Raw genomic sequence first — 27,038 nt, forward strand, 5'->3', positions numbered from 1 at the left:
ATAATTGTCTAGGTGCTACATACCATCCGTTTTTATGAAAAAGATTGCTGGGGCGTGAACCAGATTAAGCAAGCGTATTTTAATTATTATTAATTTTATTCAGTAACTCCAAATAAATTTTTAACTAATTAGTTAGTTTGGTTCGAATATTCTTGCAATTTTACATAAGTGCTATCCGCACTTCTCTTACTTAATTTTGAACTGAAAGATTAGAGAGAAGGTAGTGAATCAATTCTGTGAACTTTGAAGCTTCTCTAGGCGAATAGTGAAATTTGGTTATTCTTATAACACTCACAGAGTGTGATTTTATTGTAGCAATGGGGTGTGAATCATTCTGACTTGGGTCTGACACACTAACCATCAGTCCTAATTAACTTGAAATTCCGACTGACACGTTTCACTTTATTTTTTATCAGAAACAATGAAAGTGACATATACATCAGAATTTCTGAATTCGTAAGCACATTCTTTTAAAAGGTACTGAGTTGTTTTTAGTGTGGTTTTCAAGTACAATATTTCAGCTCATAGCTCCATCTTTTGATCGATTTACATCTAATTTGATCTAATTACATCTGTGGTTATTGAGAGTTCCCTTTTGTTTTATTAAACATGCCCCTTTCTTACTGAATTCAATATTAATGTTTGGCCCTGTGGTAGAGTTCTGGATTTCGGATCTGTCGAACCAGGTTTGAATGTGTGCGATATCACAAAGCGCAATCCACTTGGCTGACTGGATGTTGCTGCACTTCCTCTGGTTATTAAACAGAATTAAAAACGGCGATATATAGCCTTAATAGTTTTGTCATAAATACTAAATGCACATATAGTATAAGAACAAACATACAAAGCGAAACATCTAGAAGAATTCATAAACACTTACCTGCTATAAAATGAGGTTTTTAAGAACAGAATGAATTATAAAAATATCTACGCATTTCAAAATGTTATTAAATACTAAAAATGAAAAAATGACTTATAAACTAAGAAGAAAGACTTGATTGTGCGTGTGTTTGTCAGCAAGATTTCTCAAAAATGGCTAAATGGAATTGGACAATTATTGGTATATATTTTGACTATAACCAAATGCAGAAATAACTCGTTTTTGAAAGCTCAAGGTCCGAGATCAAATCCACGAAATTCCAAAAACTCACTATCTCTTAACACTAAGACCGATTCTTTACACTAGTTTTTCTCTGTAACTAGGGCAAATATAATTTTAAGTTGTATTTACAGAAATATTGAATATGAATCTAAATACGTTATAATTTTCTTGTACAGATCACTGGTTAGGCTACATTTGGAGTAATGTGTTCAGTCTTGGGCTCCTTACCTTAGGAAGAACATTTAATTGTTGGAAAGGGTTCAGAGTAGAGTTACTAGAATGGTGCTTTGGAATGAGGGATTGTCATATGAACAGAGATTGATGGACGCATATAAGATACAATTCCTCATTGTTCTGTCATAAATGGTCCGTCTGTTGATAACGACAAACATACGGACAGATATCGTATTTTATGAGAGCCGAATATAATCAACGCTGCGTAGCGGTTGCATGCGATCTAGTAAGTGCTCCTCCAGTTTATAATACAAACAATTTAATGAAGTTGTCCTCTTTGTAATGTGTTTGTCTAATCTAAATATTTATATATAAACACCAGATCTCATGTTTATGTTAATTTTAATAAACTATTTCTGTAATGCAAAACAAAAATATAAAAATTATTATGTATGTAAATATACATGTGTGTATTACTAATACATCTGAATAACTAAATAAAATTACGGAACGTCATTATATTAATTACTTTACAATTTTATAAAAACAAAACAATAAACTGTTACTAACCGGCCACTATCCACTCTCGAAAGGCGTTCGTTATCTTTGTTCCAAGTGATCGTCATAGGGTTATCCCCGAGTGCATCACATTCCAATTTTACTGAGTCACCACGATGAACTCTCTCGACATGAAATTTTTCTTCAAATCTTGCAGGAACTTATAAAGAAAGAAAAATGAAATCAACATATGAAAAGCGATATATCATGAAGCTTTTTTAATAATGAACTCTGCCGTTTGTTAATAATTTCCAACATATTATTTACTATTACACTAAAATGAAGTACAAAATACATTAAAAGTCAATCACAGTGAGCGAGATTCTTGACGAAAAAATTAATTAATGAAGGTAAAATGCGTTATCACAACTTATTAAAAACTTTGTTATGGCAATTGCTAAATATATAATCTGTTTATCTTAGAGCATAATCTTTGAACTACTTATTATAGTAAAAATTCGCTTATCCTCCTAAGTTCTTCCATCAGTGACTAGCTTCAAGTAAAGAAACATAACATTTTCAAACAAATTAAAAATTAGGAAAATCTAAACTCATTTTAAACAATACAGTGAAAAACCAAAAACTTGAAAGAGTAAACATAATATCTGCTAAAGATTTAGGGAAATGATACACAAAATAAATTATAAAAAAATATTTATGCGCATTTGTTATTAAACTTAGAAAGAGAACATTTTTTTTCAGTTCCTGTGGTTTCATTAAAATGATTTGTTATGTATTAAAAAAACGGAAAGATGTTCTCTTTAAGGTTTATAAACGATACTATTTGCTTAGTTAACTGATTAGTTCAATGAACAATACGTCATATTATTAAATACTTCGCCTGAATAATAGTTCTTACAAATCCTAATCATTTCCAAAACAAATGTGCTTCTACTACCAGTTGACCTGGTATCATACTAAGCATATCTCAGACTGATCCTGATTAAACATTTATTTTAGAGAAAGAAAGAATAAACAACATAACTGATTTTTAAAGGTAATAAAGACCACAAATTCCATCGGAAATACACTTCGTAAGACTTCCTGCACTCACTTATTAAATACATTAGTTTTTTGTTTTTTTTTATGGGCATGGAAAAATTAGAGTTAAAGAAAAGTTATGTGACCAAACACAGATCACAAATATTTATCTGTGATTTGTACTAAACTAAGAGTCAAATAAGTAGTTTAATGTTAGAAAAATAATATTTAAGCAACTTTTACCAGTATAAAAAAAACCTGAATTTTTCCCATTTGCCATTTTTGAACCTCATTTATATCATTAATATAAAACCCGTTTCATTATAAAAATGCCTCAGTAACTGCTAATTTTATATGTTAATATTTCCGAATGTAACATTTTGTTCATCTGCAGAAGTTGAACATTGATTTTTCTAAATAACATTCTATAATTATTGTTTCATTGTAATTAATGTACTAAAATATTACTGATTTGACGTTGAAACAGTATTATGTTACGTAACACGGACTTAACATCACTTCGTGGCTATGACTAGTTTCAACTTTTGTACTTTTACAACGCTAAATTTTCTCCATAATGGTTTTGTGCTGTAACATTAGCACCACTATCAATATTTTTTATTTGATAAACATGTGGTAATAAAAATATGTGTTTTGTTAAATCAGCTTAGAATCCAACACCTCTCCGACGTCAACAAAATACTGTACTAGCTAAGCTACATGGTTAGCAACTGAAACATTAGCACCACTATCAATATTTCTTATTTTATGGTTTTATTTGACAAACATATGGTATTAAAAATGTGTACGTTTTCTTAGCTCAGCTTAGCATCCAATACCTCTCCAACGCCAAGAGAATGCTCTATCAACAAAGCTACATGATTAACCACCCAGTAGATACTAGTAAGGTAGTGTATACTCTGCTAACAGAGTTAAATGGTTAACCACTTGTTGATAGTAAGGTAGTGAATGCTCTGACATCTGAGCTATATAGTTAAAAATTAGTTGTTGATAGTAAGGTGGTGAATATTGTAACAACTGAATTATATGGTCAACCACCTAGTTGTTGAGAGTAAGATGGTGAATGCCTTATCAGCAGAGCTACATGGATAACCACCTAGTTGCTGGTAAGGCGGTGAATGTTCTAACAATTGAACTATATAGTTAACCACCTAGTCGTTGATAGTAAGGTAGTGAATGTTCTAACAACTGAGCTACGTGTTTAATCACTTCGTAACTGCTCGTAGAAAATTAGCCCTGTAGCACCTCCAGCAAGGTACTACCACACATGAAGCTTAATCAAAACTAATTTTATGAAACCAACAAGGTTATGTTACTTTATTCTTTAGACGGTAAGTACAGTATGCATAACACAGTCTTACTAGTACACTCCTTTTATCTGATCTACCATACTTTAAATGGGAACCAGAAAGGAATAAAACTAAAATTAACGATCATGGACGAATATCACACGTGCACATGTTCCTTTATTTTTTCCCAATACCTCGACTACAGACTATGAAGGCCTTGCAGATCAGACGTCGCGTTGAGACTAGAAGGGCCTACGAGTTCCCACGGTTGATAGTTTGGGGGAGACACTTTCTCAGAATGAAGAAACGTCATCACGAGCTCGCGTGGCGTGGAATATGTATACCCATTACTGTCATTGTGTATGATCCAGTTTTATGTTTAACAAGTACTATTTGAAAAGTTCTGAAAATTAAAGACGAGTACATAACACAATGAAAGATGCTTAACACACATATCCATACGTATATTTTAATGTACTGTCAGGTGTCTCTTTAGGGTGTAAAATATTGGACAATTTTTGGAATAATTTACTAGTCAAGACACACAGTTAGTTTGCTACAAACTAACAAAAAATACAGAATTGTATGTAAAATAAAAATCGATAGAAATATTTGTTAAACTTCACTTTTTAAAATACTAACACTTTTAAACAATGAAATTGTTTTAATTGCTATATTACACACGACACTTCATTTACCACTCGAACATACACGCTTTTCATTTTCAAAAATACTAAAAATCATGAATTTGTTAATAAGATCGGTTCTGTTTCGTAACACGAATGCAATTTGTTTGTGTGCAAACAAATTCTGCTCTGTACATATTTTGTGCTGACTAAGCTTGGCTTGTTTTGAATTTCGTGCAGAGCTAAAGGAGGGTTTGTTTGTTTGTTTTTGAATTTCTCACAAAGCTACTCGAGGGCTATCTGTGCTAGCCGTCCCTAATTTAGCAGTGTAAAACTAGAGGGAAAGCAGCTAGTCATCACCACCCACCGCCAACTCTTGGGCTACTCTTTTACCAACGAACAATGATATTGACCGTCACATTATAACGCCCCCACGGCTGAAAGAGCGAGCATGTTTGGCGCGACGGGGACCCTCAGATTACGAGTCGCACGCCTTAACACGCTTGGCCATGCCGGGCCTAATACTGATAATGTTTGTGTTTTCTTATAGCAAAGCCACATTGGGCTATCTGCTGAGCCCACCGGGGGGAATCGAACCCCTGATTTTAGCGTTGCAAATCTGTAGATTTTCCGCTGTACTAGCGGGGGCTACAGGAGGTATATCTGCGCTAGCTATCCCTAATTTAGCAGTGTAAGACTGGAGGGAAGGCAACTAGTCATCACTACTCACCCACCGTCAACTCTTGGGCTACTCTTTCAACCCTACAGTTGAAAGGGCGAGCATGTTTGGTGTGACAGTGATTCGAACCCGCGACCCTCAGATTACGAGTCGAGTGCCTTAACCTCCTGGCCATACCGGGCCTGCCGATTTTAAGACAAATCGAATAGATAATATGGCTAAAGATCGAATCTATTATAACAGTGACGTCTGAAAACACTTAGTCAAGTCCCCCGCCGGTCCTGCTGTAAGTCTACGGACTTACAACACTAAAATTAAGGGGTTCGATTCCCCTCGGGGGATTCAACAGATAGCCTAGTGTGGTTTTGCTATAAAAAAGCACACACAAGACTAGTCAAATTCTATTTCTGTAAAAGATGATAATAAAGCTTTTTAAATGTCAAATTGTAAAGGATGGCCAGGAATAAATTCACTGATATAAAAATAATACTTTGAAATATTTAACTTTAGGTAGTTTAAGTTTAAATAACAAATTTCGTAAAAGCAATATTCTTAGCAACAGAAAAATACACTCTTTTGATCTAAGGCAAAACTAATGGATCTGCCATGTAATTATAAATATAAGGCAGAACTAATAGATCCGCCATGTAATTACAAATAAATATCTTACAATAGTAACTAGAACTTTAATTGGTATATTCTGACCTGTTTCTATAACAGACATGTTGAACATCCATATTTTAAATTACACACACACGGAATGGTGATTTTATTTGAAGTGCTAACCAATCCTTTTTCTCCCCTAAAAATAACAAAATAACTTTGTTTTTAAATTACAACCAAGTACATTGTATATATGTTAAATAAAGTCCTAAGCGTACCACAGATGATACCAAGACGGATACCACTGTCATTTATTCTTAGGTTTAACAGTAATTTCAGAGGCGTAGCGCTGAATTTTCTCATCGAAACCCTTCATATACGATTTATTATGGCACAATGGGTCCTTATTTAAAATGCCCTCCCCCATAGCGCCATATCTGTGGGGGCAGTTGCTACATCCCTGTGTGATTCAAAGTGTCTTTTTATATTATAATTATATAAAATGGTCATTCATGTATTTTAATGGTAAAACAGGAGCAATAATTACTGAATATTAATGTTTCCAGCATAAAGACTAGCTACATATTCATTTATCTTTATTTCATGTTTGACGTAAGTGAATACTGATATTACACTAATTATCTATTATCACAAGCTTTAAGGTGCATTTACGAAAAATATGCCTCCTTAAAGACCTTTTAATATTTGTAAGTAAATTTATCTCCTACATGATTACATTAAAGTACTTTATTGTAACATAATAATTGTTTCTTTGTTTGAAATGAAGCATAAAGTTACACAGTTATCTGTGCTCTGTTCATCACGAAATCTGTTTTATAACGTTGTAAGTGCAGACATGCCACTGTGTCTCTGGGAAGGCAAGTATAAGAAATAGCAGCAAATATAGCAGGTTGTCTAAACGATCTCTGAGTGCTTCATTTTTCCAGCCCTAACTTACAATATAACATGTGTACACGCCCACTCCTTTATGAGTAAAGCTAGACTACAAATTTTAATAATCTGAGTGCATATCACTTTCTGCCCCCCGCTAGTGCAACGGTAAGTCTACAGATTTACAACGCTTAATTCAGGGGTTCGATTTCCCTCGGTGGACTCAGCAGATAGCCCGATGTGGCTTTGCTATAAGAAAACACGCTCATATCACTTCCTGCATCATTGAAGCATTGTTATCCATTACAGGAACACGTTAGATGGTCGATCTTGTTTGCTTTAAAACATCTACAAGTTTTGCATTTATTCTACCATCTGCATGACATTAGTTTCACTTGTACAGTTAGAACAGGCGGCAAAGCCATTCATATTATCCCAGTTCAATCTGTACACTATACCGGTTATTTATTCATAACATCAGAAAGAATCCCTCCCACTTGTTTAAGGTTCAAGATCATGTACGTCTGTTTAAGGTTTAGGACCACCACAACTTGTGCCTGTTTATACCGAACTTTGTATGGCTAGGACTTTTGTATCCGTTTGTTTATATGGAATCACGAGCTCACAGTAATAGTTTCGTAATAACAAATTATAACCATTTACTACACATTTAATCTATAAGATACAGTTACAATAAAATGTCTAGTATAGCTTTAATTAAATTGTTAGGAAATTAATATCATGATAATGGGTTAAATTATTGTGTGTTGAATAAGCACGTGTGTAATGAAACATTACGCATTTCTCCCATAGTAATGGTCTTAACTCGTTTGATTTTTTTACATTTCGTTTTAAAATTGCACCAATTGGTCTTTGATCATAAAATTGGCTTTGAACTTAGAAATCAAAAGATGGCATTCAACTAGATTGTCATTAGTATAATATTAGAGGTTTTGTTAAACATGGTTGCCAGCTAATAAGCAGCAAAAGTTTCTTGCAGTATCCTATAAGAACTGGTTGGCTGTTCACCGTGCAAATGCAAAGATTTTCTCAAAAACCTTTTTTATGACAACAAAAATGTACTTAACGTTGTACCAGTGCGTAGTCTGTACAATAATCTTTAAATAGATTTAAAAATAAGATTTTTTATCGTTGACAAGGGATGTAATACTAGTGGATTTTAAAATTTTAAAATAAACCTTCCTAACTATACTATATACTATACTATATAATTAATAATTATACGACGCTCTCATGCCTGTGTTATGACCTAAACAAAACAAAATTATGAAAATTATTCTTGAACTAATTTTATTGTGATTACTAAAACGTAATTTGGTATCAATTTAAGCTCCCCGATAGTACAGCGGCATATCTCTCGATTTACGACGCTATGATCAGGGGTTCGATTCCCCTCGGTGGGCTCAGCAAATAGCCCGATGTGGCTTTGCTATAAGGAAACACAAACAGGTATCACCTTATGCTTTACCTGAATAAGAAAACCGTTGTTCTTGTAAACATTCAGTGAATTTTCATAATCAGTACTTGCAGGTCTGTTTGTTGGACTGTTTTAGGACAAAGCTACGTGCTGTACACACCACGAGAAATAGAGCCTCGAACCTTAGTGCTTAAGTCCGTTAACGTATCGCTGTCTCAACAGTGAGAGTTTCAAGAAGCAAATCTAAATCACACTATACATTTCAGCCGAATCATTTAAAACTATTATGTTATTTAACTTTGTGAAAATGTTCCTACATACTTTAAAAATAATTAACAGTTAATAAACGATTACAAAAATAGTTGAACATGTAACGAAATTATGTGTCGGGTTATACTTTACATCAAAAAGAAAGAAACCATGGAAACACAAGTGATTTTTTATAAACATCAGTTCGTGATCCAAGAAACAAATCAAGGTTACAAACCAGAATTCAGTTGATGCAATGTGTCATTGTGCGTAAAGCGGCTTACCAGTTCTAAACTTACTTGTTTGATAGAAATTGTGAGCTTTCAGTATCCTGAATAAATTATTATTGAATCTTGTTTTACTCTTTAACACGATAGTTTACGTATGCCAGCATGACTGTCTCGTAAATATAAAACCACATCAAGTACTAAAGTAATAAAAACACGAACTATCAAAACTTGCAATCTGTAAATATACTCCAAAACCAAAGCACACGTTCTTTGTGATTTTCTGAAAACAACGGGTTCAAGTAGACTGTGACTTATAATTCTTAATATATTTGTACTTTACACACTTCGAAAGTTGATAAATAAAGCAATGCGCTGATTGATAAAATTACATTTAGTTAATATACATTTTACTGGAATATTATTTAAAAATAGACTTGTTTATAAAATGCTTTTCAGTTGTAAGTCATGGCATTCAATGTGCAAACTTTAACAATTTTATTTGAAATTTTAAATACAAGCATAAAACTCCTTCATTCTATGAACCACAGAGATTCTTTTGTTTTTAATTTCGCGCAAAGCTACTCGAGGGTTATCTGCACCAGCCGTCCCTAATTTAGCAGTGTAAGACTAGAGAGAAGGCAGATAGTCATCACCACCACCGCCAACTCTTGGGCTACTCATTTACCAATGAATAGTGAGATTAACCGTCACGTTATAACGCCCCCACGGCTAAAAGGGCGAGCATGTTTGGTGCGAGCGGGATTCGAACCCGCGACCTTCGGATTACGAGTCGAACGCCATAACACATTTCACCATGCCGGGCCTTTAAACAAGTTTATTGTTATAATAATGTTTTTTTATTCCGAAGAGATTATAACAATAATGCTTTATTTTAGTATCCATTAAAGTACTTTATTGTGTAAAGATCAACATGAACAAAAAGTTTGTCCAGTAACTTTTCTTATTTTAAAACACGAACACTATTTCAATCACTTTTATTAATTTCTCCAGATGTATATATCAAGTACAAAGTAAAGTGTGTAGCAAAACGACATTGGATTCTGTGAGCAGGTTATGAAGTGAATAATTAGAGCTATAAATAAAAATAAACACAAGCTCCTAACATATCTCACCAAAAGCTTCATAATTTCTCCACATATAAATAACAATAACCATCAGTTATCAGAAGAGTTCAGTCCACTACAACACTTTGTTCAAATGAAGCCAATTCTGTTCTATAATTTAAATTGTTACTTTGACCATGACCAATAACTTCCTCGTTTCAGGTTTACAGTCAACTCATGATCGGCCTTACTCCAAATTTTACAGCTTGTCTTACCGTGGAGAAAAAGTGTTACAATTTTGTTGACAGCATTTCCAATTCCGTTACTTGCTGTGCACTGGTATTTGCCAGCGTCCTCCTTATGAACACGGGTTATAATAAGAGATCCGTTTTTTTCAACACGAAAACGTTCTTTCGAAGTGATGGGCAGATACTGCTGTGTTGTTGAAGCTAAAAGTATAAAATATAAAGGTCATTTTTTCTTAGCAACTACTTAATGTTTAAATAAATTATCTGATAGGAATAACTACGTTGTTTCAAGTTTGTTATTAAATTACTGTACTCACCCATAGCCGGGAGAAACTTCCAACTTACAGTAGGTTTGGGATATCCTCCAATAACGCAATCAAATGTTACACTGCTGTCCACAGAAACTATGCCAGTAGTTGGTTCTTTTATCCACTTAGGTGCAACTGTAATATACGTATATTCATATAAAACGATTAATTTTTTTAACAAACTGTCTTTATCAAGCCGGTTAAGGTTATTTATGATAATGTTTATAATAAATATTATCTGAGCTAATCTGACTAAATCCATTTATGCATACAATACAGAAAGAGGGGGGAAAATTATAAAAAATAATTATTTGATATCTCATCACTCGTGTAACAAGCTAAACTAGTAAACAGTGAACAATATATATAATGATCTTAGATTGCTATTAAATGTTAAAAGAAGTTATAAGTTTGAATGTCTTTCATATGGTTATTCCAATTCTTACGAATTACTTGAAAGTTTCATCTTTTATTTTAATTTTATATAATCTGACTCAAACTCGTTCACTACGTTTTGACGTAAACATTTATTTAAATAAGAATTTAAGGATATATAGTCTTTCTTTAATCTTTTGTTTCGGTTTTCTTGGTGTTTTTATCAGTTTATTCTTAGCGTTTAACATATTTTAAGCTCATGCGTTCTATTTAATTCTTTAGTAGGAGATAAATCAGTTCGTTAAATTTAACAAAATGAACATTGACTTTTCTCACACGTCATTTAATGATCTCAGATTCACCTTTCGTTACATATTTTTTTTGGGGCGGGGGGCTTTTGAAACTGGTGAGTACCACATTTTAATTAATGTAATAAATTATAAGTTATTGTAATATCAAAATATATTTTAAACATTTAACTCAAGTATTGGATATATGTATCGACTGGACAAGTCGCTGACCTGTCTTAGTCATTTTGAATATGTTGAAACATTGGAATAATAATTGCTTAAGCTTTCTACATTTTCATTGGTATATCATACTAGCCATAAAATACAACTCTAATACAAGAAGCAAAGAAAGTTGACTAGTGACCAGTTGAGGTTGATAAAAACTGTCTAAAATTATCAATTGTTAAAATTCTGTCGATCAAAATTATTATCAATAACTTCTCAGAAGATCATATACATAGTGCTATTTAAAACAAAATAAAATATGCAGAAATATACAAGAAAAAATGAAATCAAGCAAATATATTACAATTAAAAAAACAGAAGGTTACTTTGATTATCAGTTTCATATAAAAATGATATAAACGATATATAATTTTCATTAATGAAATTGTTTAATCTAAATCGTAACCATTTGCTAAACAAAGTAACTTCCTTTCATTTTTATTCTTACACAACTTACGAGACAGACCATACATAAACTTGATGTCCAAGCAATAATATCCAGCAAAATGACAACATAACTTTTATTTCCAAATGCCATATCCGTGAAAGGCCTAACGAATGACAATATTGATGGAAAATGCTGGTGAGAACGAAGATCATAATAAGCAGTAAGAAATTCAACATCTCAGAAAATATTCTTAGCACGACACTAGACCTACTTGAGAATAATAATCAAATACAGACGTCTTTACAGGCTACAAAAAGCTGATAAAGTATAACACGACACAAACAGTTTATTTAAATATTTAAGAACTACAGGAGTAACAATAAATACGCCACCTAATTTCAAGAAAATGTTGGTACAGTGTTTTTGTCTTGTTTTCACTAGTTTATAAATGTTTGGAGTTGTGGGCAGGAATAAAATATAATAAAGCTTACCTATGGATATGTTCAGGAAGTTTATAACATTGCATATGACAAAATAAGTTTTCCATAATAAATATATCCTGCAGTAGTAATTGGAATGTCAAATTTTCTTTGTAATTACAAAAGAAATAATAATGAATTTGACCTCAAAATCAGCAATATAGTTTTCTTAATAATTATCCATAGCAAGTATTCTGGCGAAAAACATTGTATCACTGTCTAAACACGTAATATTTTTGAAAGCTCTGTCAAGCAACCAAGCACAAAAATATGAAGGAGTGTTTTCTGATATAGTCATTCAATGTACACGTAATATATCTGTACTTCTTTATGAACGTCTGATTTTTTTTAGTATTAGAGATATAGATAATTAGCAAAACGTATTAATACAAAATATATTATTAACAACTTCTAAGGACGCATGAGCTTTAGATAAAGATAATATATTATTTCAACCACACTACATCTACTATTTTTAGTGCTGACGAGACATTTCGCCAAATACAAGACACAGTGGTGGTATAGACGCTATAATTCAATGAACACCGTTACTGTGGGACTCATATTAAGCAAGAAAATTGTAGTTATTATTATTTTATTTCAAGCAATTTACAAATTACATTATTACGCATTTTACAAAAATTTATGTTAGCTACTGCAAAAACTTTATTTCTGAATGATCGAGGTGTTAAGAAAAATAACAGTTATTTAATTCATCTGAAGACACTGGAAAGTCGTGAATAAAGCTCTATATATCATGATGAAATAATAATTTGTGTGATAAAACCTTTACTGCTTGCTGTAGTCATATAATTATGCTGAATATTTAACGTGAAACTAAACTTTACCTGGAATAGTTAAAGAAGCAGTAAACTGGTCTGACCCATGGTGGTTTCTAACAATGCACGTATAGTTTCCATTATCATCTTCTCCAACAGTAATTACTTCCAACAAGGAGTAATCCTCAAATGTTTTAATGGTCACTTTAGGAACCTCTGTCATTGGATATCCATTCTTCAGCCACTGAAAGTGCAAAGGTCGTTCTCCCACTATAAGTGCACAAATTGCCTTAACAGTTTGGCCCTCACTCAACGTTTTAGGGAATATAAAGGGCTGAAGTTTTGGTGCACCTTTGAGAAAATAAGTACATATGATTGGTTATGTTAAAATAATTAATAAGCTTTGAAAAAATATCGAACATTTCTGTCAGTAAAACGAAAAACAAAATATACAAACATTAACATATAGTTTCTTGAGTAACCTATATAATATTGTTGTTTTTAATTATAGTTTGGCTTTTCCTCGAGCTAAGTTAATTGACCAAACAAAATGTCAAACAAGTGTTTAGGTTTGGATCTAGTTATATTTATTACATTAATATTAAGTTGTTTAAACATACTTTATTTTAGCATTTATGTATGTACTAAAAAAGCCACTTAAAAATTAAACTTACCTGTTCCACACACACGTTTTAATAACAATAGACACAGGATGCAAAACATTGTCATATCCATTCTGTTGCAGGTTCCACTCATTCGAGAAAACAACGCTTGGATCAAGATAGCCTTACGTCTAAGTTTTTGCAGTCGGCTATGAATAAGCTAAAATATACACTCAGACACCGAATGAGATAAGGTCATGGCAGTCGAATTTATGAGCGAGCTTTTAGCCATGTGCTAAATATTTGTTGTACATGTGTATGAAACTAGGATTGTAAACTACAAATCTTGAGGTTCATAACGTAGTATAATTCAACGATTAAAGAAACTGTGTACTAGTAAGGGAATAGTGTTTCTATCCACCATCAGTTTATTACGGAACAGCAGCGCCACTGCAGATAGATCTGGACTGTAAAAATACACTCACAACGGAGATGTGTGATATAATTTGTTTAGTTATGTCCATAAACGAAATTGTCGTACATTTTTCAAGTTTAGAAATCATGTTTATACAATAACTTTTGTAAGTTAATGAATCGCTTGAACGTTCCATAAAAAGAACAAAGCTGGATACTACGAATGGTTATGTTTTCAAGATGTACACACATACACACATATATGCACGTGTGTGTTTTTATGTGCGAGTGTGTATGCATGTATATATTTATTTTTTTGTACAACATCTTCAATGATGGGGAATATTATTTCACTACCTCCATTTAATCAAATGTGGTCTGAAAATGTAATACGTGTACATTACCAGAGGCATGGACATACCTTTATGATATTTAGAAATAGCCACAATGATAAAACAAAATAGTACGTTTATAGCTTCTTCAATAAACCATGTTTGTACGAATGTATAAATTACAAAAATCATACAGTTCCGTTTTTATTGTTTTCTATGACGAACAGTTACATTTTTGGTTCTACAAGAAACTACGGATGATGTGTTGTTATACGTAAAATAAGAAACCTGTATTATCACCTCTTACAGTTAACAGTACAGTTTTATTTAAGTCTGCTGCTACTCCGGTCGATGCCTGACAAGTATAGTAACCTGCGTCTTCCGACACAACACTATCGATGACGAGAGCGCCATCTTTATTCATTTTGACTCTACCTGTATTTGGTATCGTCAAAAAGCCATCACCTGCTACGACCCCTGAAATCCAAAAATGTAAACTGTGACAAGTATTAGCTTTTTCAAAAAGTACTGATGTAATAACACCAGTTATTCTACACATATGCAAACATACATGTATATAAATATATAAATACACGTGTGACATCTTTCTTAAATATTATATATTGTAATGAGTAAAATTTCTCTTGTTACACAAGATAGAAAGATAAAAACAATAACAATTTAAGAAAATACTCACAAACATAGCAGGTTTTAGTGACATTTTAAATTTTATAATGGCATATTGAATGTCTTCTATCACATTTTAACTAATTATTTTGAATTAATTTAATAATATGAGATATAGAGACAAATATTTTAGATAAAAATATAAAACAATTTTATAGAGTAATTTATGAATATATAAGTATAATAAAGGACGAGATTTATAATTTAAAAAATAAATTAGGCAATTACATAAAATATTATAAAATAGAAATTAAATATTTATTTATTGCTGTAAGAGGTTCATTGTAACCTCATCAACTACCAGGTAGTAAAATATCGGTAATTGTAGTAGTGATGAGTGACACGTAATAACATACACGTTAGATACCGTTCATTAATACATACACTGTCGACTCATTCAATCTACCTGAGTTTCTTTTCCAATGTATTTCTGGTTTTGGATACCCTGAAGCTGAACATCTGATAGAAGCTTTTTTCCCAATGCTGATAGTAATGTCTTGAGGTTCATCTATCCAACGAGGTGGACCTTGAGGTGTAAAAAGGAAAAGCAGTTAGCTGATATAATGAAATTTCTTTCTTTAGTTTTCAATTAAATAAATAGGTTTATAAAGTTGTATGCTAACTAATAGTTACGATTCCGATTAAATAGAAAAGTATTAAACAGATATCCCCTAATGGATTTTGATTATACGACAAGCAAGAGAAATTTTAAAAGCCCAGAAACTTTTCAACTCAGCTTTATCTTTATTTACATTTGGCTAAATATCGTGGTTCTATCAACAGCAGTACTAGTTACTTAACGACTAATAATAGATAGAAATTAGCAGGTCGTTTGGAAATTGGCTCTCCTTCGAGTTTGTTTGTTTTAAATTTCGCGCAAAGCTACTCGAGGGCTATCTGCGCTCTCCTTTGGAAAAATATAAAAACTTATTTTTGTAATTAAAATTTGTTTTGAAAAACATTAGAAAGCATTCTAATGTGTGTGATATTAGTTTATATTAAGTTACATAAAATTACAGAGAATTATCTAAATAAAAACTTTATCAGAGCTAAAGCACAAAGATATATTAAACATTTACTGGATATAATAAAAATCAAATTATTCAGTAATATACTTTTACTGTTGGTGAATGAATATATTACTGTAGAATTATGAAAATTATTAGAAAAAACTAACTAAAAACGCGTGAATATATGGTCCAAAATAACAAAAATTCTAAAGTGGTAAAATAGTGTTACCTCGAACTTTTAGTTCTGATGAAAAACTATCCTTCCCCGCTGGGTTAGTTGCTATACAAGTGTAGTTCCCTATATGTTTCACATTCACATTATTTATAATAAAAACTGACAGCCTTTTATTGTGTGAATTGTCCATTGTTCTTTGGATTGAAGGACCTTTCCGTTCTTAACCCAATTAAACTCGATTGGATCGTCACCTTCTTCTATACCACAGGTGATTTGAATTGTTTTTCCTTCTTCTATTACTTGGGGCAAGGAAAATGGCTGAATTTTGACAGGTACTAAAACAACAAAAATGATAGTTTGTTTACAAAGCTTCTCAATCAAATACATTTGAAAAAAATTCAAATAAATTCCTGTATTGCACGTGAGAGAAAGTTTATCGGTATTAACTCAAAATAAGGTACTTGAAGTATGAATTTAATTTCACAAAAAGAAGTCTAATAAAGATAAAAAAACAAATCTTTATGAACCAAAACTGAATTTCCTGTTGCTCAGCATGTATATTCGACTTATGTAAGCGAACTGAAATAAGAGTTTTATTGAAACAGTAAAGAGAAATGGTATAAATTTGGTCCTACTTATTTCAGATTATGTTGTTAATTTTCCCTGCTAATTCTTAAGAAATTAAATATTTTTATGTACGTACATGCATTAAAATCGTTGTAATGTATGTGTAAGAAAGCAGGTACGTGGTGAACTCTATAAAACTTTAAAATTAAATAGTAATAATAAACAGGAAAACGAAATTAACCTTTTTATAATAATAAGCTTAATTTTATTCTAAAAATATTTGCTTAACTGTGTATTTTTACAAGTCATATAATCATACACATAAACCTAAATCACAATAACAAAAACTTTGTTAACACTTAGTTCTAATAGATAACTTACCTAAGCCATAGGCCACCAATACGTTGAAATGAATGATCAGAACGATATGTAGGGTTCTCCGAATGAGTATTTGACACAAAGAACATTTCCAAGACAGTAGAATCATTGCAGATATTTTTACCTTCTACCTTACATTGGAAAATGTAACAAATTAAGTATTTTAATCACACAATCATTTCTGCAATTTATGTAAGTAAATGGGTTATAAAACCCCATACAGATTCATCGACTAAGGAATGGAAGTAATACTTCAGCGATGCTCTTTAAAAGCACTGGAAATATGGCGATTTTGACCAAACTACAAGATATTTAGTAATTTTGTAACAGCGCCACATATCGTTAAATGTTTGAAGCAACAAATACTAAAATATCTCATAAAGATGATAGCGAAGTCTTGAAACTTCAAGTATAGTTAATGTTAAATCGTATAGTTTCAACCTCCAGAGTTTATTACACAAACTCCATTGACGAAATTTCTTCTGGTTACCTTATATCGAGTAAAAAAGAAAAATGAATAAATATGGACTTGCATCAAGACGAAAACCTGAAGAAAATAATGTACACAACGTATCTTACAAAACTAAAAGCTGTCATTAGACAGAAAATGTTTTCTAACTGTTCGTTAATATTTTATGAAACGATAAAACCCATTGATGCACATGTTGAAGTATAAAAGTTTATCATTCCTGAGGTACAAAGTGTTAAATTACTGAATTGCCTTTCTCAATAAAATCTATCATATCCTTTAAATTTTATTGTGCTTATGAAACTTCCAAAGCTATGCACCTTATATAATTACATTTGAAAGTTTTCTTATCTGGTTTTCATTCAACTTTTACGTTGCTTTAATAATTATTTGAATGTTACCATTTACTCTGACTTCTATTGTTTTTTGTAATAAATTTTCAATGCCATTTTTCAATGAACAAGTGTAGTATCCTCCATTGATTCGTTGAACTTCTTTCAAATGTAAAGATCCTTCTTCGTCAACAATATCTTGGAGATCTTGAAACAAAGAACCAGAATCCCTCCCTAAAAATTAATGAGATACTCATACAACATAGAAACAATGAAATGATAACGTGTATTAAATAGTAAGGTATTTTATCTTAGTATTTAAGAGCTAATTTAAATGACCTTCTAAGTATGGTAAGTTTTATGGCATTCTAATTTCAAGAGACAATTATGATGGTAGAAATACCTAAAAGAGTTAAAACAAATCTTTAAACATTATCTAACAGAAAGAAACAAAACTTTGCACAAATCTAATGTTAAGCTATTTTTACATTACGAATTTAAAGTGCTTTTTTATTATTCATTATTGATGAATTATGCTGGTTAATAAAAGTGGCTTACGAGACTCCTTAGTCCAAACAACAGAGGGCGCTGGAGAACCGTAAGCTGAGCATGGAATTTTGAAAGATTCCCCAATAGTAACCCGAACATCAGTAGGCTCAATTTTCCAAGTTGGTGGCCCTAAAATTTAGTAAAGAAAATAATGGAGATAACTTAAATTTAATTATTCAATAACTTTGGCATTTATACATTTGTAAAAAATATGTGTACAATAACAGAAAAAAATACTGCGCTTAAGTATAGTGTGTAGTGAAAAGTATATGGAAAATAAAACTTTTCTTCTTTTTAGGCGATTTGAGTTTCAAAAATAAAATATTTAGAACTGTTTCTAAGTTGTAATCACAAGGATATTGCCAAGTGTTACGTGAGTTGTAAATAATAAAAACTTCTACTAACCTTGTACTGATAAAATTGCCGCGTAGCTATCCATTTCATATGCATTCTTTACAACACAAGTATAATTTCCTGAACTAGTAACTTTTACGTTTCTCACTTCCAATAATGAAAATTTGGGTTGTGTGATAACAGACCAATCAGTTCCGGAGACAATGGGTAATCCATCTTTTAACCATCTAAATTCAGTGTATCCGTCTCCTTCATCTAGTCCACAAACTATTTGAACACTCTTTCCTGCTTCTACTGTCTCAGGAAATTTAAAAGGGCGAATTTTCAAAGGCACTACGAGAGAAAATATTAGTATGAAGCAAATGCAAAGCATAAAACAAAAACACTCTATTTTATTTTTAAAAAATTAATGAACTTTAACGAAGAGGTATCTTTAAGTTGCATATCAATGAAATTTAGCTATTCTACATAATATTACGCATTCTTACTAAGTGTAGTGTTTCTAACTTTAAAAAATAGATTATATATATGGAATTTAAGCTTTTATTTTTAAAATAGTTAGCGAATATAAAACATAAAAGGAGAATACAAAATTATAGTTACTGAACGATTATACTTACCCTGAGTGTTGACTAACAGCACCGATGGAATGCTCACCAAAATATTTACCATCCTCAACAGGAGCATCACACACAGCGGACAATTTAGAGACTTGCCGATAGTCTTCATGGATGATTACTCGTGGAAACCCACTTTAGAAAAATTATTCTCTTATTCTATTTTACTCGTTTTTATCAGAATTTGATATTTATATAATAAAAGTGAAAAATATATATGGTTTTACAACAATGCTAACAGAACATCGCAATGAAACATAAATCTGCACGTTCATCATAATATACTATAAGAATATGGCGATGACAATCCAGTGGGAAGAAACTTGTTAATTCCAAAACAGCGCCACACATCGTCATACGTTAGAAACGTAAATAGCTTAAAAATACCAGAAAATATAACCAGCACCTTCATCAAAATACATCTCTGTAGTTTTCACAATATTAGACTAATAACAGCTTCATAAAAGAAAACGCAACATTTCTTCACCTCAGACCCATTGTGCGAGATACGTAAACATTATCAATGACTTTTAATAATGGTGTGGCATATCTGTTGATTCGACCTTCAAATAGTTCGATAATAAGTTTGTTGAAAAACATTGTGAAAATAAAAGTAACTCGTGAAAATGTAATTTAAATCGCACACTTATAAAATCATAGCATTACACCTGTAACAGGCAAGATATCTGATTGGAAATAAAAAAAAGGAAGACCACACCATTTTGTTTTACAAAATATGTTGAGTAACCATAGTAATGTGTTTTATTCTTGAAGTTTATCCGACTATATTCTTGCAGTTATTTACCCTTAATTTTGATTTGTATTGTTTTTCTCAGTGCTGCTTTAATGCCATTCTTTAGTGTACATGTGTAGTGACCACCATCGTTTCGTTGGACATCTTCTATGCGTAATATTCCGTCTTTATCAATACGTTTTTCGGAATCTTCATTAAAAGCACCAGAAAATCTATCTAAGAAATTAAAAATACGTTTGGTATCACAATAAATCTGATTAATTATTTTATATTTCCATAGAAATTGATAAATAGTTAAAGTTAAAAATAAATTCATACAAATAACTTATAATTTAAAACATAATATCAAGCTCAGTCAACAGGACATTAGAGTAAGGCTAGAATGTCGTTTCTTGTATTAAAGGGAATCATAGTGTTGTGACCAAACAAACAATAGTACTCTCAATTGTTGTAAATATTAAACAAGAATCTTCGAAAGTGTCAGTGAATGAAATTTCTTACCGATTTCTTTTGTCCATACTACAGAGGGAGCTGGAAAACCATAAGCGGAACATGGAATTAGAACGGAGTCTCCAACTACAATCTCCACATCAACAGGTTCTTCCTTCCATGTTGGTGGTCCTAAAAATATGAGAAAGTAAAGAAATAAAAATCTAGTAATTTATATCCTGTGATCCCATGTGTACTTTTATGAAAAATATTATCTTTATTCAAGAAAACCAAGCTCGTGCAAATACTACGTTTGAATGTAATAAAATACAGATACTTGAGATGTTTTCTATTTTATCTCCGAGTAACAGCACACAGAGTGATCAAGACAAAACTGGTATTTTCTCTTTATATATGCTGTATTGATAAAGAAACCTGGATTTGTACAAACTAACTGTCGTTATTTATCCTAAATAATAAGCTTTGGCACGTAAGTTTTCTTTTGTTTCAATACGATATGGCTTGCGTTTTCTTTGCAAACTATTAAAGTATGAACACTACCTTGTACTGATAAAACTGCTGTGTGACTGTCCTTTCCTTCAGTATTCTTTGCAACACAAGTGTAATTTCCAGAACTAGCAACTGTCACATGATCCAGTTCCAATACTGAGAATGTTGAGTGAGTAATAATAGTCCAGCGACTTTCTGAAACAATCGGTACTTCGTTTTTAAACCATGTAAAGTGGACATCATCGAATCCTTCCTCTAAACCACAAACCACTTGAACTTTCTTTCCTTCTTCCACTGTTTTGGGGAACTTAAAAGGTCGGATTTTCAGAGGCACTGGAAACAAAATGTATGTGTCAAACAAACAGTGAAATAATCGTTGATAATTATATAAATAACAATCATGATTTAATATGTTTCGTGCTTGCCAATCAACGAACCAATTTGTGTACAATCTCCATTTCCTTTCAATATTAATTCTGATGCGAAGGTTCAGATTAAACAATTTGTTATATTTCATGGATAAATTATATGCCATAAGGTATTTAATGAAAGGATTATATCACATAAGGTGTTTCTCAGTATTAGCAGTAAGAATATAAAAATACTGGGTGTAACGGCTCTTTTGGTGGGTTAAGTTCTCTTAGAATGAATATTTCTCGAGTATCAGCAACATTTTCAAACATACAAATCTAAAAATACCATCATCTTTAAGATTTAAATACATATTAGACTAAATAATACAAAAATAATGCTAAACTGCTATATCTATAAAGTAACGACACACACACAAACATATATATATATATATAACTATAGCTATATGTTCACAGAATCTTTTGAGTTAATATAAATAACTGATAACAAGTAGAAAAGTAGATTGCTAAATGTTTGAATAAATACTCAATAAATACTTACTTTGAACATTTGCAGCCTGGATGTAATTAGTGTTCAGGAAAAATACATCAACCATCCTTTGTAGAAACAGCAGGAACAGAGAAAAACTAGCATATTTCACGAGAGTCATCCTAAGTTAACTATTCGCCAAACTTAAAAAAAGCTTCACCGTTTTACCCCTTAAATATCAAGAGATTTGATACAGATAAGCGAGTCGACAATACACACAACTTTATGACTCTGCCTCATGAACACCAGGAGTATATGCAACTCTGTTTGATCATCGTAATATACTTTCAAAATATGGCGATATCAATTCAATGAGAATGGACGTATCTTAATTCAGCGCCACACATCGTCATATGTTGAAACGAAATTTGTTCAAAAATGTCAATAAATATATTGAATATCAAAATGAGGTATACTTCTGTGCGTTTGAAAGTTACAGACTATGGATAAGTAGCTATACTTTACACAAAAGTAAATGAATTAGTTTCTTATAGAGGGTACCACATGTAATTTTATTCTCTTCACTTTTGTTTTTAAATTCAACTCCAAAACTAGTTTTTAAAAAAACAGCATATTTCGTCGTATTTTTCGAAAACCTCAAAACAAAAAACAACAACATAAAGAATGTATTTTCAAAAGTAAAAGAACTTTTTCAAAATGAAGAGTCATGACAATTTACGTTTCTTTCAACATGAAAAAAGGTTATAAATAGTAATGTAATTCACGGAGTTATTCCAATTACACTGTAATACTGGATACCCTTTATCTTGACTTTGATCGTTTTTTGCAGTGGACTCCCTATGCCATTCTCCAGTGAACAAGTGTAATAATCTCCATCATTTCGATGTACGTTTTCTAAATGTAAACTTCCATCTTTAACAACAAAGTCTTCGGAGTTTTCGACAGAAGCACCAGATGAGCCCTCTAGAAATTTTAAAATACAATTAATATCCTTGTGAATACCACTAATAATTTCATAAGTTTCTAAACAAAAGAAATATTTTAACGCTACAGCATAAAGCTTAAATAATACTATATTAAAGTTTCATGTAATATTCAATATGATGTATGAGACTTAGATAATCACCTATAATATTAAATAATGGGTTCTCAGAATCCTATATTCTGAAATGTGGAAATAGAATTATGTATTCCAGTTCATTAACAAATGCTAATAGGGATCAGTTGAAACACGAGTGAGTAAAGTTCTTTACCTCTTCCTTTCGTCCACACGACAGAGGGTGTTGGAGAACCATAAGCAGAACATGGAATAATAACAGATTCTCCGACTACAATTTCCACGTCTCCAGGTTCTTCTTTCCATATTGGTGACCCTACATTTTAACAAATGAAGGAAACAGTAACATAATGGTTTCTTTCTTCGAGCTACAAGTGTGTATGCATGTTACAAAACTATTATTATTAGTTTAATAATAAAAACTACAAGTATAAAATATTCATGTTTAATATTTTGAAATATAACACAGATGATCATATAAATGTTTATACTAATCAAATACTTTCAAAAAAGATGCTGAAAAGTTAATATGGATCAAGGAAGAAGTGACGTAGATTTAAAAATGTGACAATTTAATTTTTTTTTAGAAATATAGAATGCTACTGACCTTGTACTGATAAAACCACTGTGTGACTATCTTTTCCTATAGCATTTCTTGCAACACATGTGTAATTTCCAGAACTAGAAACTTTCACATTATCAACCATCAACACAGAAAAAGCTACATGTGTAACAATAGTCCAACGTGTTTCCGAAACAATAGGCACGTTATCTTTTAACCACGTGAACTCAACATCACCATCACCGTCCTCTAGACCGCAAGTTATCTGCATTTTTTTTCCTTCTTCTACAAACTTAGGAAGAATGAAAGGTCGAATTTTCACTGGAACTGGAAGAATACCTGAATTAGACAGAAATAAAGTAGTTATCCGATAATTTAGGATTAAATGTATGAAAACATTTTAAAGGTTTTTGCAATAATTCAGTGGATGTGACAAGAAAGCGGTTAATTTGCTATTATAGCAATATAATATTTTCTGATATACCACATATCACACTTTTCCTACATTTTTAGATTTTACGTGTCCAATGTGACGGAACAAAAGCTTGAAATTAATTAAAATCAAAATCATAAAGTATTTCAAAACACATTAAAAACATGAAAAATATAATTAAGAACAATTATTTTAATGATCAATGAATTATTATTATTATTGTAAAAAATTATTATGGATATCACACTATACAAAACTAATTATATAATGTATTACCTGAAGCCAAGGTAAGATGAACCATGAACACGGCATGTGCCCATATTGGCAACCATTGTGTCCTCATGAGGAAGCGCTTGTGAAATGAATGGTGGCGTAAATACTTCTTAAGATAAAACTTTTAGACAAATTCGTGAAAGAAAGCTAAAAAGTAAGCAGGAATAAACATTTTCATTTACACGAGTGCAAAACCATGTTAAAAGCAGAATATTTGAAGCACAAACACATATCTTTTACCAAACACCCAGCTAGAGGATATAACTAGAAAATGGCTCCTGAAAAGAATACTGCAGCTACAAGTTTTGTTACTCTGAAATTAACTTCACTAGCGCCACATGTTGTCAAAACTGAAAGTTACTAAAGATTAACTAAAATATTTGCAAGAAAAGTTTACAAACCAACAATAGAAATCACGCTTCAGGGGAAAAGTTAGGCTCCATGAAAGATGAAGCACATTGAAGATATGGATTAACTGTTTGTCCCGAAAGGCATTTAGCCATGTATCAATTAGTACTTTAAAAACATTGAAACATTTCGTAAGGGCTATACAACAACACTACCAATTTGGTAAATAAAAATATCTTTAACATATATAAACAGATCATTCCTACATATTGAAAACGAGTTTTTGTAGAGAACATCAAATTCACGCAAGTACTGAAACGTCAATTAATCGACTTTTGAAAATCAGTCAAATGGGAAATGAAATGACAAAAACGGCATAAAATGATTATAATGTTTTAATTACAATATGTAATCATTATTGTTATCAAAACTTTCACAATGTGTCATTCTAATATGACTTTGAACTCTAAGAGATAACAATACACCACCAGTATTGACATCATGGTTAAACTTATTGATGTGATGATCTGTTTACCTCGTACAATAATGAGTACAGTTTTCTGGAGATATTTTCCGATGCCATTTGAGATAGTACACGTGTACTTTCCACCATCGCCATATCTAACGGAGGTTTTAGTTAGTGTTCCATCTTGGAGAGTTTTCCATTGACTTTTATCAAGTTCTTCACTTCCTTTAACAGACGGATAACCTATGCAAAAAATTCTAAACATTTTAAGTTGATTAAACATTGCATCATCTGAAGTGTAAACTAACATAGATATCCAATTATTTCATAAGTGACAATGAAATACTACAGGAATTTTAGTATTTATATACAAACAGGGACGACAATTCCAGTGATATATTAAATTTTCCAACAATAATACCATGTTAGATATCCAACTCTGAGTTTGTTGTACCTTTTCTGTAGATCCATTAATGTTATTTTAACCTGTAACTTCAGAATGCAAAATAATTGACTTAAAAAAGAAAGTTATATTAGCAGTATAAACGACGGACTGCTACGTTACTGAGATTTGAAAGTAAGTTTTGTCATGTGATCCAGAATAATTTTTATTTCGTATTTTAACGTAGACTAGAGCTAAATGATAATCACGTTTTCAAACTTTTGTTGATTGTTAAGAGAAAATAGCGCACTACCTTTCGTCCAAAGAATGTTTGGTGTGGGATATCCGTAAGCATTACAAGGCAATTGTAAAGGACTTCCTAAACTGACTACATTGTCTTTTGGAACAGTTCGCCATCTTGGTGGACCTACTCGAAGGAAGAAAATAAAATATTAATTTTTGAATGAAAATATAGTGAATCATTTATTTTTACATAATCAGTGTCAAAACTATTATAGTACTATACTTATGACAGAAAAACAATTGATTCCACTTCTGACGTCTTAGTTTTCTGTGGAGGTTCAAAAATATTTAAACCCCTTAAAATGAGACTGTTTCTAGGAAATTTACACAACTAAATTAGCAAAGCTTACGGCAATGATTTATTTCACTTTACATATATTATTTAAAGCATTCTAAATGAAATGAGTATTCAATCATTTAGAAATAAATGAAATAACTGTCAAGGTCATCGAAACAGTTTAATGACGGAATTTGTGAACATCTCTCGCAAAAAAAAATATAGCAAATGTTTTAATCACAAATATCGGGCCCTGACAGAGCCTAGTGTTTAGGGTGCTGAACTCATGATCTGCAACGACCATACACTTAACATGCTCATCCTTTCAGCCGTGGAGGAGTTATAATGTTACAATGACACCCACTATTTGCTGTTAAAGAGTGGCCAAAGAGATGGTTTTGGGTGGTTTGATTAGCTGCTGCCCTTTAGTCTATCACTCCAAAATTAAGGGCAGCTAATTCAAATAACCTTTGAGTAGATTTGCTCGAAATTCCACAAACAAACCCAAACATTATTCTAAGATACCTGGCATTTGTAGTTTTTTTACAGGCCATTTTCTCCATATCAATAATATTAGAAAACATTACTGGTCACTTGTAAGCTACCAAAGCCACGCGTTCCCCAGTGGCACAGCGGTATGTCTGTGGATTTACAATGCTAGAAACCTTGTTGTGATACCCGTAATGGGCAAAGCAGAGATAGTTCATTGTGTAGCTTTGTGGCTAATTACAAACACCACCAACAAAGCCACATATCTCAAGAAAATTGCATTATTTTTATGCAAACAAAACAAAATTATCACTAAGATTAAATTGATTTGTTTTGGAATTTCGCACAAAGCTACTCGAGGGCTATCTGTGCTAGCCGTCCCTAATTTAGCAGTGTAAGACTAGAGGG

At 31.7% G+C, this 27,038-nt stretch overlaps 1 protein-coding gene across 9 annotated transcripts in view; it reads right to left on the reverse strand.

The window, feature by feature from the left end:
- LOC143223184 (cell adhesion molecule Dscam1-like) overlaps window positions 1-27,038 on the reverse strand; it is a 67,516-nt gene that overhangs the window by 20,011 nt on the left and 20,467 nt on the right. For 2 of the 9 annotated variants that reach the window (XR_013012732.1, XM_076450765.1), the window contains exons 1-7: window positions 16,272-16,546; window positions 15,439-15,558; window positions 14,646-14,822; window positions 13,067-13,348; window positions 10,471-10,596; window positions 10,181-10,354; window positions 1,847-1,994 (exon numbers count right to left, since the gene is read on the reverse strand). Coding sequence is in view for 8 of the 9 variants with exons in the window: in XM_076450765.1 (XP_076306880.1) it covers window positions 1,847-1,994; window positions 10,181-10,354; window positions 10,471-10,596; window positions 13,067-13,348; window positions 14,646-14,822; window positions 15,439-15,558; window positions 16,272-16,407 (1,163 nt within the window). In the remaining variant the exon portion in view is untranslated. Of the gene's footprint in view, window positions 1-1,846; window positions 1,995-10,180; window positions 10,355-10,470; window positions 10,597-13,066; window positions 13,349-13,671; window positions 14,823-15,438; window positions 15,559-16,271; window positions 16,547-17,165; window positions 18,005-18,032; window positions 18,198-18,521; window positions 18,642-18,917; window positions 19,200-19,486; window positions 19,927-20,288; window positions 20,417-22,838; window positions 23,004-23,293; window positions 23,414-23,704; window positions 23,987-24,368; window positions 24,660-25,248; window positions 25,423-25,874; window positions 25,989-27,038 lie in introns of those variants that run through there. The other 7 variants (XM_076450766.1, XM_076450767.1, XM_076450773.1 and 4 more) reach the window with 7 other exon arrangements.

Source organism: Tachypleus tridentatus, chromosome 8, assembly GCF_004210375.1.
Source record: "Tachypleus tridentatus isolate NWPU-2018 chromosome 8, ASM421037v1, whole genome shotgun sequence".
In the NCBI taxonomy this organism is placed as follows: domain Eukaryota; kingdom Metazoa; phylum Arthropoda; class Merostomata; order Xiphosura; family Limulidae; genus Tachypleus; species Tachypleus tridentatus.